This window comes from Equus caballus, chromosome 10 (assembly GCF_041296265.1).
Source record: "Equus caballus isolate H_3958 breed thoroughbred chromosome 10, TB-T2T, whole genome shotgun sequence".
In the NCBI taxonomy this organism is placed as follows: Eukaryota; Metazoa; Chordata; class Mammalia; order Perissodactyla; family Equidae; genus Equus; species Equus caballus.
In genome coordinates, this window is record NC_091693.1 from 68,075,000 (window position 1) to 68,094,907 (window position 19,908).

The window sequence follows — 19,908 nt, forward strand, 5'->3', positions numbered from 1 at the left end:
AATATTGTGTCCAGTTACCATGATGAGAAAGATGATAGCACAGAACTTAGAAAAGGGAGAGTAACAGAAAAAACATTATTGGCCACTCACACAAGGGTAAGAAAACCCTAATTCTGAGGACTAGCCCCAGCCTCCCAAACAAGAAAAGATCCCCCGAAGTGGGGGTGTATCATGTCTCCACGTGACTTAGGAGAAGTATGTGCAGAGACATGATTTGTATCTCTTTGATTCCATATTTACCACGTAACTTTCAGAAAACCAATCCCCCCGGTATTTGGAAGTACTGAATTTGGCAATGGAAGACCTATTTCTGGTGTATAACCAGGTGAGCTTTCTATGTTAAAATAAGACACTTTTTTCTATTGAAAAAATTGGTATTTAAGCTTTTAAAAAGCAATAATGTAATTTTTGCTTTTCCTCTGGCTTCAAGATTAATTATATCTAAATGAAAATGAATATGGAAGATCTACTAACAAGCGGATTCTTAGAACTCTAAAAGGATGAGAGCTTGAGAGCTAAATTTTTCCTATACTACTTTTGCTGCCATTTTTTTTTTAATTCTAACGTTTGGTAAGGGAATTGCAACATTAATTAGGATGTGACAATGAGATAAATTTACCTCAACTTCAGAAAAGGGTAGGGTAAGATGTAAGCAACGTAGGCTAAACAGATGAAGATAATACCCTTTATAGAAGATAAAATCACATGGCTGTATTTCATATTTTATTCAATTTTAATATGGTTTCCATTATTAACTTTTAAAACAAAATGATTTCCAGTTTAGAAAACAATGCACTGACCACATAATTCCTTTTTCATTTTATACAGTTATACAAATATTCTAAATACACATTTTGTGTTCAAGATGATGGCAAATAAGATTAACTGTACAGTACATAAGGAAAGAAAATATTTTAAGCATATTTAGAAGCAATAGAAATGTCTATACAAAACAAGCAAAAATGGAATAAATTTTTTTATTTTTAAAGTATTGCAACAGGCCCACAGGTTTGTAACAAAAATGTCTTTGCACAGTTCCTCACAATGCCCCATTAATAGCTAAAGCAAGACAGCGGTTTTAGAAAATAATGTTTCAAAATGCTACACATGGTACTATTGTTTGCACAGTTTGATCAAAATAACAACTCTACTCTGAGTCAAGCAAAACCTAGAGGAAATATACCAAACAACTTGAAAATCATTTGTATAAAATTCATTGCACATTATTTTACTCAGTTGTTTGAAAAGTAAAAAAGTGTATTTACAAAATATTTCGCAGTCAAAATTATGAAGTGAATGGGTTATCTCTAAGTAACACGTCTTGATACAGACAGTTCAAGGAAACACACGAAATTTTTTTTTTTAAGAGGTTTTCAGTGCTCCTTCCACAGGGAAGTAAATATGATCTACTCAAATGGATTTACAAGATGTTACACATACTGGAGCAAATTCAACACCTGCATTATAAAACAATGTTAAAAAGGTGAAAGGATGAAGACTTTGTACATTGTAAGAAGTGAGCTATTCAGAGATCAACTAGTACAGTTTTTAATTCAGTTAGCATAGAAGTCTTCATAGTCTTCAGATAACAGACAATGACATACTTGACTCAATGAAAGTTGAAAAAGCACCATGCACAACAGTCTAGTGGTAAACACCGAAAAAAATAGCACCTGGGATTTTGTGATATTGACAATTTAAAACTGGTCTAGTAACTGCCGGAGATACGGTGCCTTGGATAATTCTCTGTTTACTTGGGAGAGTTTGAAAAGTACTGGGCAGTTCAGAGAAACACATGGGATATGTCGATCAAAGCAACCTGTACAGTTCTTGCATATCTGAAAGCACAAGAGGAATATATAAAACAATAGGAAAGAAAGTGCCTATGTATTTGTGTAAACAACGAACTTTTACAATCCCTCTGTTCTGACCCACCACCGATTACTGGCGAACATACGACACGTAATATGTTACACAAAGTTTCGTTAATTTTCATCTCTTTGAAGCCTAGACTACCCCATGTTGAGACATTTTGAAAGGATATTATTTCACAAAACATAGAGCACAAAATCCCGTAAGGATTCATTTCATTCCAGAGATCAACTTTCATTTACAGTAAAATTCTATTATATTAAGATCCACATATCATTCAGAGACTGTCTCTTAAATGAGCTATAAACACTATTTTTTCAAATTACTCAGATTTATCTTTTTATATGCCAATCATAAAAAGTTATCCATTTTCTTATTTCAAAGAAAATGCCAGTATGAAAAAAAATCAAACGATGTCAATGTGAAAGTAGTAGTTTAGACTGTGGGTCTCAACCCTGGCTATACACGAGCTTAAAAATATATACGGATGCCTAAGCTCCACCCTGGACCAATGAATCAGAATCTCTGGGCATGAGCGCCTACGAATCTGTACTTTTTAGGGCTCTCAGGTGATTCTGATGTAGAATACGATCTGATCTAAAGGAAAAATAATACATCATAAAGCAATCTTTAAAGAGCAGAAGCATTATAATGTCTTACACAACGACCAGACTTTAAACAATAAGTCTCAATCACATATCCGGTTAAAAAAAGACTACAAACATGAAAAACATCCAAAAATCAGGGAGGATACTAGTGAGGACCCCAAGGGTCAAGAAAGTGCAGGCTGATTTTTCACTTGAATAGTGTATCCAAGTGATTAAAAAAAGGGAACCCCAACAGCAGCTATTACTCTAGACTGTCTTTTCAGAGGAAATTAGCCCGCTCTACTTAGTTCTCTGATCTACATCAAAGAGCTTCTGTTTCAGAGGTGTCTCACAGGGAATCCAGTTTTGTTCTTTGCCTCAACTTCTTCCAGGCAGAGAAGGGCATGTTTTCCTGGACCTGACGCTGTGATACGGAAACTGCTGAGGCCTGTGCTTCAGGGCGCTGTCTGAAGACTGCGTGCGCTGTTCATCACGAAGCCTTTCACTAATGAGGTCTCTGCCAAGAGACTCAAATCTATTCCCAGATACAGAATTTCTGCAGTGCATCTCTATGCACTGCAGCTCCACGCAGGTGCCAGGACAAACCGATAAATATCTATGCACCCTCTGTGCCTGTCTGATAAATACGCCAGGATGGAATTACTTGCCTCACTGAATTTAACTCAATGTTTAGTTTCAAGATCCTTTTCTTGGTGATTTAAACCTGCAGCATTGTAGCTCAATTCAGCTTACATTTAAAACTTTAAACACCACAACCAGGCCACTTACTTTTTAGCTCATAAGGAGGCAGACATTTAAAAAATCTGCTTTAATCTTCATCGATTCTTTCTTTTTGCTATCCTTTGGTATACTTTCTTATTCTTTCAAAAATTTTCAGTCAGATGCTTAATTGATTTATTTCCATTCTTTCATGTTTATTATCACAAGTGTTTAAGGTGATGAATTTTCTCTGAGATCTGCTATGGCTGTCTAGAATCTTATATGTAGTGTTTGTTTAATAGGGTGTATTAAAATTTCGAAGTGTTAAGGATCATTTTGTTTTCTCAGTTTATAATTAATTACTCATTTTATAGCATTGTATTGGTAAAATGTTTTTATTTGTTTATTTGGTGAGGAAGAATGGCCCTGAGCTAACATCTGTGCTAATCTTCCTCCATTTTGCATGTGGGACATCACCACAGCGTGGCTTGATGAGTGGTGGGTAGGCCCATGCCTGGGAATCGAACCCGCAAACCCTGGGCCGCCAAAGTGGAGCATGCAGACTTAACCATTACGCCCCTGTGCTTGCCCCAAATGTCATTTTTAATATTTCTACTTTTTGAAATTTATTGTTTTCTTTACAGACTAAAGATACAGTTAAGTTTTGCATATTCCATAAACACTTGAAAAGAGTGTATTTTCTAATATTGGGTTACAGAGTTGATATATAATCATCAGTTCTACCTTATAATGTTGTTTAGATCTTCCATAACTGTACTTATTTCTGATCACTTGATTGGCCTTGGGCTAAGGAAGTGTATCAAAGTCTCCTGTTACTAAAGTTTCTGACCATTTCTCATTACATCTCCTATAATTTCCACTTTATGAAAATTCCTACAGATTATTTAAGTACAAGAGACACATTTTGGGGCCGGCCTCGTGATCGAGTGGTTAAGTTCACGCGCTCCGTTGCAGCGGCCCAGGGTTTCACTGGTTCGGATCCTGGGCGCGGACATGGCACCGCTCATCAGGCCACATTGAGGCGGCGTCCCATGTGCCACAACTAGAAGTACTTGCAACTAGGATATACAACTATGTACCAGGGTGGGATTTGGGGAGATAAAGCAGAAGAAAAAAGAAAAAAAAAGATTGGCCACAGTTGTTAGCTCAGGTGCCAATCTTTAAAAAAAAAAAAGAAAAAAAAAAGAGACACATTTTAACTCTCTTAAACAAAACCCCTAAAGTCAAAAATATCTCTTGAAAGATGATGAACCATCTTTATTTATAAACAGCATCACTTCTTTTAAACTGCATTATTATAAGAAATAAGACCTAATATTGAAGAAGGGTTCTGGTTAAATTGATGGCACCACCTAGTGCAGTGTCTGCTGCTGAGGGCAAAAGACAGGAAGCTCAGGTAAGAGACCACCCGCAGCCCGACTGCAGTGGTGCTCTGGAGGTTCTGCTCACGCTTGCGCCTTGCACTAGGAGTGAACAAGGGAATTTCCTATGAGGGGTGGTTGCTGCCCTCAGGAAGCTGGAACACCCAATGACTTCAGTGGTTGCACTGACTAGACTGCGATACGTATTTACAGACCACCACCACAGGCTGGACTCCATGCTGGGCACAGCCGACTCAGCAGTGAGGGGCGGGTAGGGCTCTGCCCTCACTGGGCTCACTGCTGTCTGGTGGGGAAGACAGACACATGTAACCAGAGGAAAGCAGAGGAGGTTACGGCAGGAGCCCACCGCAGGGAAGGCTTCCCCTGGCCTGGGGGTGAAGCTGATTCCTCTCAGATGATGATTAGCCGGGGCAGAGGGCAACATTCCAGGGAGAGGGAACAGGGTGTCTAAAGGCCAGGACGCGGGACGGACTAAGGGGCATCACAGCCTGAAAGAAGTTCATGGTTGGATGATAGAGTGTGACAGGGAAAAGGGCAAGAAACGGTGACAGAGAGGTGGCAGGCAGGGGCCAGAATGGAGAAAGACTTATAAAGCATGCTAAGGAGTTTGAATTTTATGAGAGAGCGAGAACACCGGATTTGTACTTTTAAAAGATTGTTCTAGCTACTGCGTTGAGAATGGCTAGGATGGCAGGGGCTCAGGGCAGGAGGCTGCCGCAGGAGTTTAGGGGAGACAGAATGGTGGTTTGGACTAGGATGGCCACAGAAGGGAAGGAGAAAGATGAGGGTATTTAAGAATTCTTTAGGAGATGGAAGGGGAGAGGGAAAAGTCAACCTATCATTTCGACAAGCTAGGCTTCTGTGGTTGCATCAGAATCATCATACCTTTTAGATCCCACCATCCTTAATGAGATCTGTTTCTGGTTGACTGGCTATCCTCTCTAAAAGTAAAGCATTTTCTGCCAGTACAAATTGAGCAGCTAGAATGGTGCAGAGGAAGCAGTCTATACTTTACCAGTCCTTAATCATCTTTCTATAATCATTCAAATTCTTAAGAGCCTAGTCTCCTAAGAGACGGTTTCTCTCCCTGGTCACCTGCAGGGCAGCTAAGTTCTCCTACTAAGAGGCTGTGGATTGATACTATGTCTTGGTTCAAAAGCTTCTTACCTTGAGGACAAGGTGCAGAGACTGGCCTTTACCTACTGCTGGCTGGGTTACATGAGGCCTGTGAGCTGAGGAGCTGCTAGGAATGACTGTATAAGGAATTTACAAGGTTACAGCTGATGGAACCTACGAAACAGCATCAGGTCACCATTTGCATTCTGATAAAACTGAGGCCAAGGGACATGGCCGTTATTAGGAAGTCCAGACCAGAATCCTGATTTCCTATCAGCATGTTTCATTTTCCACAAAATCACACTGCCTCTCAATTATTTGTTGGTTTTAAAACATTTCAATTACTTTAAATACTGCTCTTCTAAAAGAAGACAAAACACAACAAAACAAACTCCACCTCAAAATTGTTCTTCTCTAGCCTGAAGTTAAAAATGTAACTTGAGTAGCCAGCCTGGTGGTGCAGTGGTTAAGTTCACGCAGTCGGCTTTGGCAGCCCCGGGTTGGCAAGTTGGGAAACCTGGGCGCAGATCTATGCACTGCTTATCAAGCCACGCTGTGGCAGGTGTCCCACATATGAAAAATGGAGGAAGATGGGCACAGATGTTCCTCAGGACCAATCTTCCTCAGCAAAAAGAGGAGGACTGGTGGCGGATGTTAGCTCAGGGCTAATCTTCCTCAAAAAAAAAGAGTAACTTGAAATATGATGGTATAAGATATAATCATTCCTTTAAGAAATATACTTTGTTTTTTAAAAAATGTGTTATGATAATTTTTTTCTTGAGATTTCATTTTCCAACTTATTTCAAGAGATTTCTGTTGTTTATTTCTGCTAGAATTCCTGCGTTTGAAAAACCATCTCTGCATTTTAGGTCTTTATCTAGCTCAGCCACTTATTAGCAGTGTGACATGGGGCCAATTCCTCAACCCCTGTGTCAGTTTACTAACCTGTGAGAGGGCCTACAATAATCTCTGGCATATAGTAGACTTAATCATGTTAACTGTTAATTTTCTATCTGGACTCTCAGAATTGAGAACCTTCCAAGTTTACTAGCAATTCTCTAGGACAACCAGATTTTTATGGGAATGGTGAGTAGATATGGCAGATATAGCAACTGGTACTCTTCTTTCTCTATTTTTAATATTATTATAAAAGAAATTGGGTGTATGGATGTTGTAGTTCTGGGATTTAACAAACACAATACAATGCTATATACAATACTATATACAATACTATTTCATAAAAACCAAAATATAAATTATAAAACAAATTAAGCCATTTTTAATATCCTAATTCAATTATGATATTTTAAGAAGTTTATTAACTCAGAATTCGTACTCCATTTTTCACACCACTTTTGTATCTCATACTGTATACCTCAAGAATTGATGACATTTCCCCAAAGAATTAGGCTGCTTGGGATTCTGGGTCTCTTGAACAAGGTCATACCTTTACAAGCTGCTCCTGTTTACGTTCCAGCTCTCGAATCTCTTGGTTGAGGATCACTGCAACATGCTGAGGTTGGCTCCGACATTTATTACAGATGCCGTGCTGAGTCAGGTCATCACACACAGGACAGCGTAAGGTAGTGAAATATTGTGAAATAGTGCTTTTCCGCCCTCCAGGTTCACTTCGAGAGGAGCTAGTGGCTTTCTGGATCTATAAAAACATCAATTCAGAATTCTGGGCCAGCTTCACAACAGAGCTGCTATTCTCCTGCTAATTACAGGTTTACTAAGGCATTATTTCACTCGTTCAACAAATATTGAGTAGCTTCTAGGTGTCAGGCACTGCTCTAGAGAAGGCAGCTACAGAAATGAATAAAGACCTTCCTTTCACAGAGCTTACATCTCAGTATCATCAGACATATTGTTTTTTTCTTTTGGAAGAAAAGATAGTCTCCTATGGCTCAGTTTTCGGGCTGAGATACATAGATGTGTGAGATCCTACAGGGCAATGGAGAGCAGAGAGGACAAAGGAAGAAATCCAGTTAAGTGTGGATACTGTTTAAGGCTGCACAATTTGAGCCATGGAAACAAGGCAAATGGAAGGTTAAAAATAACTTGTTAGGCAGTAGGGTGCAAAATTCAAGCAAAAGTAAACCTGGAGCATTTCAAATGTCATTAGATATAAGTCACCCAAGCGTTCTTCATTTGAAGCTAATACTGGTCTCAGAGATCTGTCTTCTGGGACTCTTTTTACTTTGACATAACATTATCATATTATTATACCCTTGGCATATTCTCCTGGTGTCTTATAAATCACTTTGCATAAAAGTTATTAGGTCAACCTCTTATAAATGCCATTGGTTTTTCTTACTGGTGACGAAATAAAAAATAGTAAGAGCTTTCTGGTGTAGAGCCAGGGTACAGCACTAGAGAGGTCAGCCAGCACAGATTCTCTGGAGCACAGCTTCAACCCGTTTCCTAGCTTATTCTTTTCCTTGAGGTCATACTGAGAAAGTAAAAATAATTTAAGCATCAACTTTTATCAGTTTGCCTGAATACCATCAGCCTTTCATAGTCTGAGATAACAGCAAATGACTGAGCAGATCTAATTCTAAACAGTAGATAAAAAACTACTACTCTCAGGCCAGCCTGGTGGCACAGTAGTTAAGTGTGCACGTTCCGCTTTGGCGGCCCAGGGTTCGCTGGTTCAGATCCCTGGTGTGGACCTACTCACTGCTTACCAAGCCATGCTGTGGCAGGCGTCCCACATATAAAGTAGAGGAAGATGGGCATGGATGTTAGCTCAGGGCTAATCTTCCTCAAAACAAAACTCCCAAAAAACTACTACTCTCCTAGAGTAATCAATCTATCCCTGATTATTACAGAATCATACATCGCTCCTTCAGACTTCTACTGAAGAAACTAAGAAAGAAGAGTTCAAGTGAAACTCCCTTTGCTAAGATTCCACACTGCATCTTTTCCGTTAGTATAATCCTATTTTAACATTATTTTTTTAGTTTGGTTTCCTCAGGTCTATGTCCAGATACTACATCTTATACATTTCTTAGACACCCATATCGAAGGAATTTTTGCTCTCCATTTGTTTTTTATTAGCTGGTTTATTCTGAGTTATTTTGTAGCTAAGTGTTTACCACTGAATAGTTGTGGGATTTATTTTAGTATTCTATAATTTGGTCAGTCTGCCAGCAGCTGGGAAGGTGTCTAGAAAACTTAAAAGTTTCTTTTAGGAAACTGGAGGAGTGTGGCACCTTAGCCAGTTTAAGATGACGAGCATCTGCTTTGCTTTTTATAGCACATAAATAAAATCTTTAGCTCCACTGGAAATTTTAAGCCAAGTCTTTCTACAGTCATAGAACGGGTACTATTTAGTAGGCTTACCCTTGGTAATTCATGATACCAGTTGAAAACATCAATTCCAATAAGTGAGAAGATTCTTGCCAGGGGTGGAAGGATTTGCTTGGTGATATAGTAGGTGGCATTCAGTCTCAGGGTTGGGTCCTGCAGGACTTCCACAGGACGCCTTACCAGCTGGATAAGTGGTACTCCAGGGGTCCCATAAATGATGACATATGGCACTCGCTCCCCAACTCGAGGCTCAGAGCGCCGGTCATAAGCAACCATTTTCCTATTTAAATGTAAATAAAATATGAAAAGACTGTCATGGAAGGCATCTTTCCAGAAAATTACATGAGAATTAAACAGTAATGAAAGTATGAGAAGTCTACAAGGGGTACCTTCAAGTTAGAGTTACAACTTTTTTTGAGAACTATATACACGTCACGTAGTTGGCACCAAGGGGATATCCTCTAAGAGTTTAAAACTTACTCTGAATCATTGCTACCTGGAAAACAATATGAGTTGGCAGATATCAGCTAGCTTAAAATGTTTTCTATCCCCTAAGGGTAAGAACTATCATAAATCTAACACTGAAAGATAAGAGAATATTTAGCTGATTAAATAATGAGACTCCAGAATGATACCGTCTACGCAGCCAGCCCTGGTGGTCTAGTGGTTGACATTTGGTGCTCTCACCACCACGGCCTGGGTTCATTTCCCACTCAGGGAACCATACCACCCTCTGTTGGTTGTCATACTGTGGTGTCTGCATGTTGTTGTGATGCTGAAAGCTATGCCACTGGTATTTCAAATACCAGCAGGGTCACCCATGGTGGACAAGTTTCAGTGGAGCTTCCAGACTAAGGCAGACTAAGAAGGACCTGATCACCCACTTCCAAAAAATTGGCCATGAGAACCCTATGAATAGCAGCGGAGCACTGTCTGACATAGAAGGTAAGAGGATGACACAAAAAGACCAGGCAGGGTTCCGTTCTGCTGAACACAGGGTTGTTATGAGTTGAAATCCACTCGACAGCACTAACAACCACAACCATCAAAGTGCTTTAGTAGATTAATATTAAGAACTACGAAGTGATTTTGATGTGACAAAAACAAAAGATTCAAGCTCTACACCGATTACAATTTCACTGAATTTAGTTTCCCAAGGGAAGCCCAGAAGAGGAGCTCCTTCTTCCTCTTCAGAGCTTCCATGGGGAGCACCATTCACCTTTAGTGAGGCTTCATGTGGGCAGGTGAAGAAACAGCTCTGTGTCTGTGCCTGTTGACTAGGTGTCCTTCCATCTACTTGGAGTAGGTGTCCACTACTCCAAAGTGTTCAGAATCCCAGGACTACATTTGCTAGGTATTGAGAGTTGTGCTGTTGTGAGCATCATTACCTTGTAAGTTCAAGGGATGGCACACAAACTCCAGGTTTATAAGAGAAACTTCCTCTGTATTCCTTGGCAAAGATAAAATCTTGTATGCTGGCCTTTCCTTCCAGAAGCTTCATACATTGTCGTTGAACATACTGTTTAATTAAACTTATATCTCTTGTTTCAAATAGCAGCTTTAGAGAACGCTCAAGTATCTTAAAAAAAGAAAAAAGAAGGGATAACCTCACAAAGATAAGATATCTCCTAGTATATTTCCTCATTATTGTTATACTTTCAATTATATAACTACTGGGTAACTTGTTGATCTGCCTTAACAACCTGCTATTTACAATGATTGAATAATAAAAATTATTAGAAATGGGAAAATATTTGAGACTTTATAGCTTGCTATTTCTAAAAGTAGAATATCATGTAGTTTGAGGAAAATCAGATTGGGATGACAGGCGATGAAATACTTGCTATGTGATGAGCAACATGAAACATTTACATTTTCTTAAATAGCCAAAAGCACTGTAGGCACAAGAAGCCAGACATGATTTCATGTATTGTTTTTATCTACCCTGTTATAGAAAGGACCTGATTGAGGTGGACAGAGAGAAGTTTAAATATCACCAAGCAGTGAAGTCAAAATCAGTTTTCGGTGTCAATAAATATATACTAATTGTGACAAGTTTCTGTACTAGAAATATTTCTATTAGGAAATGACTGACATGCAATGGGTTTACGTAGTGGATTGAACTTAAATTAGTTCCAGGTGAAAGTTCTGTATCTTATTCTGAGTACTGGAACCCATACATATTTACAAAACAAGTTTGCTAATTTAGCCCAAGTACAATTCTGCCCTCAAAGAAAGAATGCACTGGATGATATCTCTTCCAGAAACTAGTATTAAACAATATCTCAGATTCACACATTATATCTATATTGACATAATAGGTGGACTGTTGTCTAATGCTCTCATAAAACTCAGTTTGTAGAGTGCTATTCCACTTATACCACTTACTCTTGGTTTGTTAATAAAAGGAATTTGGACTTGAGTAAAGAAAAAATATAAAATACTATGGTTAAAATTACTATGGTTGAGAAATTTAGGTAATTTATAGTACCATTGTTTAGAAATCTTCCTAACTTGTATTTGATAACTGAAGTAAAGAAAATTTCAGCTAATCTAGGCTGGATTATATTACTTATGAAATGCCTCTGTTGCCAGTTCCTCTTTTTTATCTTGCTCCCTAGCTTTTGGGTGTCGTCATATGATAGCATGTATTATCATCTCCAGGTGATCAGGCAGGAAATTCTTTCACGTGCACATACTGTTTTTAGCGATTGTGATAGAAGGAAGGTGTGGGAAGAAGTCAGTAACTACTGACTAAATTTTTCATTAGAAATGAAATTCTCAAAAATCATATAGTTCCTCTTAGAGTTATACGGTCATATAGGCTACAGCTCCTCTACCTAGATGTGTGCTTAAGGATTTTCACCAGCTTCTTTAACCATTTATTTCTTAAAGATGAAAATAAGATAGATAAAACTTACCTTAGAAACAGCAGGGCAGGAATCTCTTCTGACTGTTTCTATTCCTTTTGCATCAAATACTGGGTCCTTTTGATCCAGTGTTTCATACATGTAACCCACATACCTCTTTTTTGTTTGTAAGACACAGGGCAAATATACCTGTGATGAAATTAACAAAATGCCTTTCAATAACCACTTTTTCCGTACCACGAATGTATTATTTTTATGTCTTTTTCTCTCTTAACCAAATGTCAATTACAAAAAAAAAAAGAAAGAAAGAAAGAGAAAAAGAAAAGAATTCTAAATATGGCTTAGGGCCCAAAAAATTCATGATACAACAAATTCACAATTCATGAGAATACACAAAATGAGTTGTCTTTACTTCCCTACCACTCACTCATTCACTCCTTTACTTGCACTATCAATTTTGCTCTGTCCTCAACTGACACTTCTCTCTCAAAAATCAACAATCATCTATCTTTTTAAACAATGAAAAAATTACTTTAGTAACACCTACACATGGTACGAAATTAAAGCGTTATAAGAGAAGATAAAATGAAAAGTCCTAGTTCTCCAGCCTCTACTTTCCCTACCCTAGAGGCATCCTCTGTTATTGATTTCCTGTCTATCCTTCCAGAGATATTCCATGCAAACACATGTACTTATACACATAACAGTAGCTTACCATATACATCATTCTGCACTTTGCTTATCTCACTTAATAATTTATCTTGGAGAGCATTCCATCCATCATTTTGTTTTGTAGCTACACAGTCATCCATTATGTGAGGGTATCCTAATTTATATAACCAGTTACCTACTACGATCATTTAGGATGTTTCCAATCTTTTGGAATTACAAACAGTGTTCTAGTAAACAACCTTGCATGGATTAATCCGTAGGATAAATTCCTTGAAGAGGAATTCCTAGATCAATGGGTGTGTGCCCCCACCCTTTTTAATGTTACCAAGTTGGTCCTTTCCTCTGCCCTCAAGCTTTATCAATAATCGCATTAAATGTAAATGGTTTAAACATGCCAATTAAAAGGCAGACATAGGGGCTGGCCAGGTGGCAGAGTGGTTAAGTTCACATGCTCTGCCGATGTGAACTTGGGCACTACCCATCAAGCCATGCTGAGGTGGCATCCCATACGGCATGACCAGAAGGGACTACAGCTAGAATATACAACTATGTACTGGGGGACGTTGGGGGGTGGGGAAGAGAGAGAGAGAAGGAGGGGGAGGAGGGGGAGGAGGAGGAGGAGGGGGAGGGGGAGGAGGGGAGGGGGAGGGGGAGGAGGGGGAGGGGGAGGGGGAGGAGGAGAAAAAAGACTGACAACAGATGTTAGTTCAGGTGGCAATCTTTAGGAAAAAAAAAAAGGCAGACATAATCAGGTTGGATCTAATCAAAAAATGAGACTCAGTGATAAGCTATCTACCAGAAATCCACTTTAAACATAAGGACATAGAAAGGTTAAAAATAGGGGCCAGCCCAGTGGCGCAGTGGTTAAGTTCGCATGTTTCGCTTCTCGGTGGCCCAGGGTTCGCTGGTTTGGATCCTGGGTGTGGACATGGCACCGCATGGCACGCCATGCTGTGGTAGGTGTCCTACATACAAAGTAGAGGAAGATGGGCACGGATGTTAGCTCAGGGCCAGTCTTCTTCAGCGAAAAGAGGAGGATTGGCAGCAGTTAGCTCAGGGCTAATCTTCCTCAAATAAAATAAAATAAAATAAAATAAAATCTTTAAAAAAAAAAAAAGAAAGGTTAAAAATAAAACCCAGAAAAAGACAGACATGCTAACATGAATCAAAACAAAGCTGAGTGGCAATATAATGATATTAGAAAAAATAGATTTCAAGACAAGGAATATTATCAAAAATAAAATATAAATTCATCAAGAAGACACATAATCCTAAAAGTGTATGCACCTAATAAGAAAAATTCAAAATGTATGAAATAGAAACTGACAGAACTAAAAGGAAGAAACAGGCAAATGATTATACTTGCAGACTTGAGCCACTTCTCTCTTAGAAACTGATGGAAAATCACTAAGGATACAGAAGGCTTCAACAACACTGTCAATTAATTTAACCTAAGTGACATTTATAGAACATTCCACCCAACAACCAGCATACATGAGGCTCTTCAACATCACATGGGAACATTCACTAAGATAGACCATACGCTGGACCAAACAACAAATTACAATAAACTTAAAAGCATCGAAATCATACAGAGTATGTTCTCTGACTGCAATGGAATTAAATTAGAAATAATAACAAAACAATTTCTAGAATATCCTTAAATATTTGGAATTTAAACAACACCCTTCTAAATAATCTACAGGTCATCATCATTGAAACAAATGAGTAATAATGAAAACACAAGCTATCAACATTTGAAGCTAAAGTAGTATTTAGAGGGAAATTTATATCTTTAAATGCTTATATTAAAAAATATTTGTTTAAAATTAATGATTCAAGCTTCTAAATTAAGAGGACAAGAAAAGCAAACTAAACCCAAAGTAAGTATAAGGAAGGAAATAATAAATAGTGAAAATTAATAAAATGGTTCTTCAAAAACTTCAATAAACAGATAAACCTCAAACTAGAATGATCAAAGGAAAAAACCCCATAAATTATCAACATCAAAAGTGAAAGGAGGGCTGTCACTAAAGATCTTACAGATATCAAAATCATAACAAGGAACTAAAAATAATTCATGCCAATAAATGTGACAACTTAGGAGAAATGAACAAATTCTTTGCCAACACAAGTTATCAAAACATGGGAGGAAAACGTGAATAATTCAATATATATTAAGGATGTTTAATCTGTAATTAAAAATTTCTCCCTAACCCCAAAGAAAATTTCAGGACCAGATGGCTTCACTGGTGAATTCTATCAATCATTTAAGAAAGAAATAACTGTACACACTTTTTCTTTCAGAAAATAGAAGAGGGAACCCTTCCAACTCATTTTACAAGGCCAGCCTTTTTTCTGTCCTCAAATCAGAAGAACAAAAAAAACTACAGACCAATATTCATCATGAACATATGCATCACAATTCTTCTTCTTCTTCTTTTTTTTGGTGAGGAAGATTGGCCCTGAGCTAACATCTGTTGCCAATCCTAGTCTGGCTCAAGGAAGATTGTTGCTGAGCTAACCTCTGTGCCAATCTCCCGCTATTTTGTATGTGGGATGCCTCCACAGCATGGCTTGATGAGCAGTGTGTAGGTCTCTGCCTGGGATCCTAACCTGCAAACCCCAGGCCGCTGAAGCAGAGTGTGTGAATCTAAGCACTACATCACTGGGCTGGCCCTGCATCACAATTCTTAACAAACGTTTGTTTTCTTTGAGAAGTTCTGTAGTTTTTGCTTTTATGTTTAGGTCTGTCATCTACTTCAGGTAAATCTTCATGTCTGGTGTTATTTTCCAAGCAAATTACGCTCTTCACTTTGCCAGATGTCCACAGTACCATACGCATACCTCTAGAATAGCATCCATGCTCACTCTGTTTTCTAATTTTTCTCTCCTCTCTCTCCCCCAAATAGAATGCTCTTTAGGGCAGATACCATATTTAAGTCCTCTTTGAATCTCTTCTAGCACAATCCTCACCTCAGAGTAGGTACACGATAAACATTGCGAGCCACCCTTGATTCTTTTCTCCCTCTTTCTTCCTCTCCACATCTGTTCTGCTAAATCAATCACTTATAACTCCTGCCCATACTTCTTTCTCAACAGCTCATGAACTGTTCTTTTGTTATTTTCACTAGTTCAAGACTATTCAGGTTGCAAGAAGCATCCTGTCTTGAGATTCTCCTCTTCCCAATCTGTCTCATATGCCACTCGCCCAACAGCTCTGACCATGTCATGCTCTTGTGTGATAAACTTGCCTGAATAAAGTTTAAACACTCTAGCTTGGCATTCAAGACACTCTACTATCTGGTCTTAAATTTATTTTTCCAGATTTCTCTCCTGCTACTCTGTATTCCCATACTGTGCTTTTCCACCTCCATATCCTTCTACGTGCCATTTTCTTCCATGCAGAATTGCAGCTCCATGGTGCCTAGTGAAATTCTAACCATTTTCTGAGACACGGTGCAATACGACCTCCTACATGGAGTCTCCCCATCCAGCCCAGGAGGACATCATACCTCCCTTTCTTTGTGCTCTTACAGTGCTTAGGCAGACAGCTCTCATGAGACTTCCGTAAGTTTACAATAAAAGAGATCACTTATATACATTTCTAATCTTTCCTTTTAGATTACCGGCTCTTAGAGGGCAGGACTGTGTTTCATGCTTCTTTGCATTCCATACCTCTCCTAGCTCAGTATCTTTTACATAGAAAGAACTAAATACAAATTTGATACCTAAAGTAAAATGAAAATAGTCAAAGATCCTTGTGGCAGACTAGATTTTCCAAAGAACTAATATCTCCCATCCCACTTAGTCTTCTTACAATGTGACTGACATTCTTCCCATTAAGAGATTCAGGGGGAGGGGTCTGTGTTCCCTCTTAAATCTAGATAGGTTATGACGCTGTGTGACTTTGAGACTAGATCATAAAAAGCAAAACAGCTTTCATCTGTTTCTCTTTGGGATGTTCACTCCTAGAATTCAGCCATCAAGTTATAAAGAAGAACAAGTAGCCTCAGGGAAAGGCCAAGAGTAGGTGGTGCAGCTGACGGCCTGAGCTGATGTCCCAAACAGCAGCCAGTATCAACCCCCAGACATGAGAGTGAACAAGCCCGAGGCGATTTCAGCCCTGAGCTGTCAGTTGGGTCACCTCTGGCCTTTAAGTTTTCCGAGCTGAGGACCTAGACATTGTGGAGCAGAAACACGCCATCCTGCTGTACCCTTTCTGAATTCCTGACCCATAAAATCTGAAAGCATAATAACTCGGTGGTTGTTTTACACCATTAAGTTTGGGGTGGTCTGTTACACAGCAATAGTTAACTGGAACAATCATTTATATAAAGACATTACTAAAAAAATGGAGAAAATTATGGGAAAATATTTTAAATTTAACACTTTTATAGACCCATACAGTGTTACTAATTCTCAACATGTATCGAGCAAGTCAGAAATCTCTAGAAGGTATGTGTATTTCAGATGTGATTATTAGTATTACATTTCTCTTACCTTTTCAAACTTCAATTTCACTGGTTTAGGGTTGGTAGCAGTTACCGCTTCAGCAATTTCCTGACCAATCTTAAAAGACTGCTCCTTAGTGGCTCCTTTCAGTAGTACAAACATACTAAGAGGATTAAAAATAGAGTAGGGTAATGAGGAAGTCACGGTAACAAAAATGTCATCAAGAGTAACTTTCCTGGCTACTACTCTAATACCAAAGAACACCTTTTTCCTTCCTTACTCTTCCTTATTAAGTTGCTTCTTATCTAAGCTTTGTGTTATTACACTTCCCTTGCATACTCATGGTATATCTTGTTACAGATCATTAAGACTTAAGACATCTAATATTTCTAGTTTAGCTACACACAGACCAGCTCAGCGATCACAGTTGCCAGGAAAGGTCCTGGGTCATTTCTAGACATTTACAGCTTTGTATAACACACAATTACGTCAATTATAAAATAAGAGAAAATGTGATCGTAAAGAAATGGAAATTTATTTGTTATATGGGAGGAAATTTCCTTCTAGAATGACCCAACTTTAAAAAGACACACATACTCTGTAACATATGCTCCCTGAAGAACAGTTAGGAAACACAAAAAGGCACAAAGAAGAAAACAGCCATCTATAATCTTACCATTCAGAAAAAAGACGCTACAAATCATAGTGTATATCTGTAAATCTTTTCTCATTTGGGATAATAGATCATACTGTTTGGTAACTTTCTCCTTTCATTTAACGGTATATTGTGAACATTTTCCCATGTCACTTAGTTCTTTTACATCATTTTAATAGTTGTACTGTATTTCAATTATGATATATTATAATTTAACCAAACCCCTATCACTGAAAATTTAGGTTAAATTTTTTTGCTAATATTTCAATATATAATAATAATTTGGCATGCTCTGTGTCCTTAGAATTCCTAGAAATGAAATTTCTGGATAAATGATATACACCAAGAATATTTTTGGTAAGATACTGCCCAACTGAATTCCAGAAAGATATTTCTGATGTACATTCCCACCAGCAATATATGCAGGTCAAGAGGGGAGGATTTCTAAGGTGGCCAAAAATTCCAATATTAAAAATACTAAAAAATAACAGATAAAACAAAAGTATTGGGCTTTTTTTTCCTAATGCAATCTGGTTAACTTTATAATAGCACTTGACATTTCAGTATATACCACAATTTGAGACTGATAGAAACAACGGCTAATAAATATACTTAAGTAGGAGAACTTATAAAGTTGATCTTCACTTATAGTTTTAGTGGAAAGACAAAGTATTGGAAATGAACAATATCTTGAAACATGAATTTTGGATTCTTATTTCTAGTCTTGGAGCCACATAAACCAATCTCATATTTCTTAATTGTTTTTATATTGGACTTTAAATCTCATTTGGATGGTTTCTTTGGAAAAACTCTTTCTCTGCCAATACTGTAGACAGCACTTGCCTTAGAGTCTGATATGAAAAGCTTAAGAAAAGGAATATTTATTCAATATTACTTAAGGTCTTTAAAATAAAAATGGTCTCAGTCTGAATTAATTTTAACATTCACTAAGGCAGAACCAACAGGGCTTAGATAGTCAATTATACGTTTAAGCTATGCTACACTCTGAACCGCTTGAAGCTTTTTATAATATTTTCTTTTTAGGCTCTTCTGATGCTCATTACACTAATATAGCCTTATTTTTTGAATAGATTACTATGAAATCTCCTTTTGAAATATTATTTTTAAAATCAACTTTGTTGAGCTATAATATGCATATAATAAAATGAACACATTTTAAGGGTACTCCGTGAATGCTGACAAACGTATAGATGTGTTATGGGCTGAACTGTGTCCCCCTCAAATTCGTATGTTGAAGCCCTAACCCCTGATACCTCAGAATGTGACCGTATTTGGAGAAAGGGCCTTTAAACAGACAATTAAGGTGAAATGAGGCCCTAATTTCAGTGGTTAGGGCGAGCCTAATCTGACTGGTGTCCTTACAAGACGACGAAATTTGGATATACAAAGAAAGACCAGGGATGCACATGAACAGAAGATCATGTGAGGACACAGCAAGAAGGTGGCCACCTGCAAGCCAAGGAGAGAGGGTTCAGGAGAAACCACACCTGCCAACACTTTGATCTTGGACTTCAAGCCTCTAAAACTGTGAGAAAATAAATTTCTGTTTTGTTTAAGCCATCAAGTCTGTGACAGCCCTAGAAAACTAATTCACTTGTATAACTACCACCATAATCAAGATATAGGACATTTTCATCATCCCCCAGAGTTCCCTTGTACTCCTTTGCAATTATTCTCCACTCTACTCCCAGCCCCAGGCAACGTGTGACCTGCTTCCAGTTACTATATATTAGTTTTGTTTTTTCAAGAATTTTATATAAATGGATCTATATAGTATGTGCTCTCTTATGTCTGGCTTCTTTCACTCAGTATATTTTTTAGATTCATTCATGCTTTTTAAGTAATAGGAACTGGTTCCTTTCTCTTGCTGAATTAATATTCCATTGCATGGATATGCCACGTTTGTTTATCCATCACTCATTGATGGACATTTGGATTCTTTGCAGTTCTGGACTATCATGAATAGAGCTCCAATGAAGATTTGCATTAAGTCTTTGTGTAGTCTTAGTTTTCATTTCTCTTAGGTATATCAAAGAGTGGAATTGCTGAGCCATATGTTAAGGGTATATTTAATTTAGATCTAACTGCCAACCTGTTTTTTTTTTTTTTTTAAAGATTATTATGCTTAAAATGTTCAGATGCGATGATGAATGAAAACATTTTGAAATTAAATGTTTTACACACTTCTATAAAGTTCTAGAACAGGCGAAACTAAGCTGTGGTAA

At 37.9% G+C, this 19,908-nt stretch overlaps 1 protein-coding gene across 4 annotated transcripts in view; it reads right to left on the reverse strand.

Annotated features, from left to right (window-relative positions):
* Positions 1–710: 710 nt before the first annotated feature.
* Positions 711–19,908, reverse strand: part of REV3L (REV3 like, DNA directed polymerase zeta catalytic subunit) — a 178,605-nt gene continuing 159,407 nt past the window's right edge. For all 4 annotated transcript variants that reach the window (XM_070225413.1, XM_070225412.1, XM_023650935.2 and 1 more), the window contains 6 exons: positions 17,056–17,170; positions 11,932–12,069; positions 10,399–10,589; positions 9,044–9,290; positions 7,146–7,355; positions 711–1,838 (listed from right to left, as the gene is read on the reverse strand). In XM_070225413.1, coding sequence (XP_070081514.1) covers positions 1,698–1,838; positions 7,146–7,355; positions 9,044–9,290; positions 10,399–10,589; positions 11,932–12,069; positions 17,056–17,170 — 1,042 coding nt within the window. In that variant the 3' untranslated portion in view covers positions 711–1,697. The remainder of the gene's footprint in view (positions 1,839–7,145; positions 7,356–9,043; positions 9,291–10,398; positions 10,590–11,931; positions 12,070–17,055; positions 17,171–19,908) is intronic.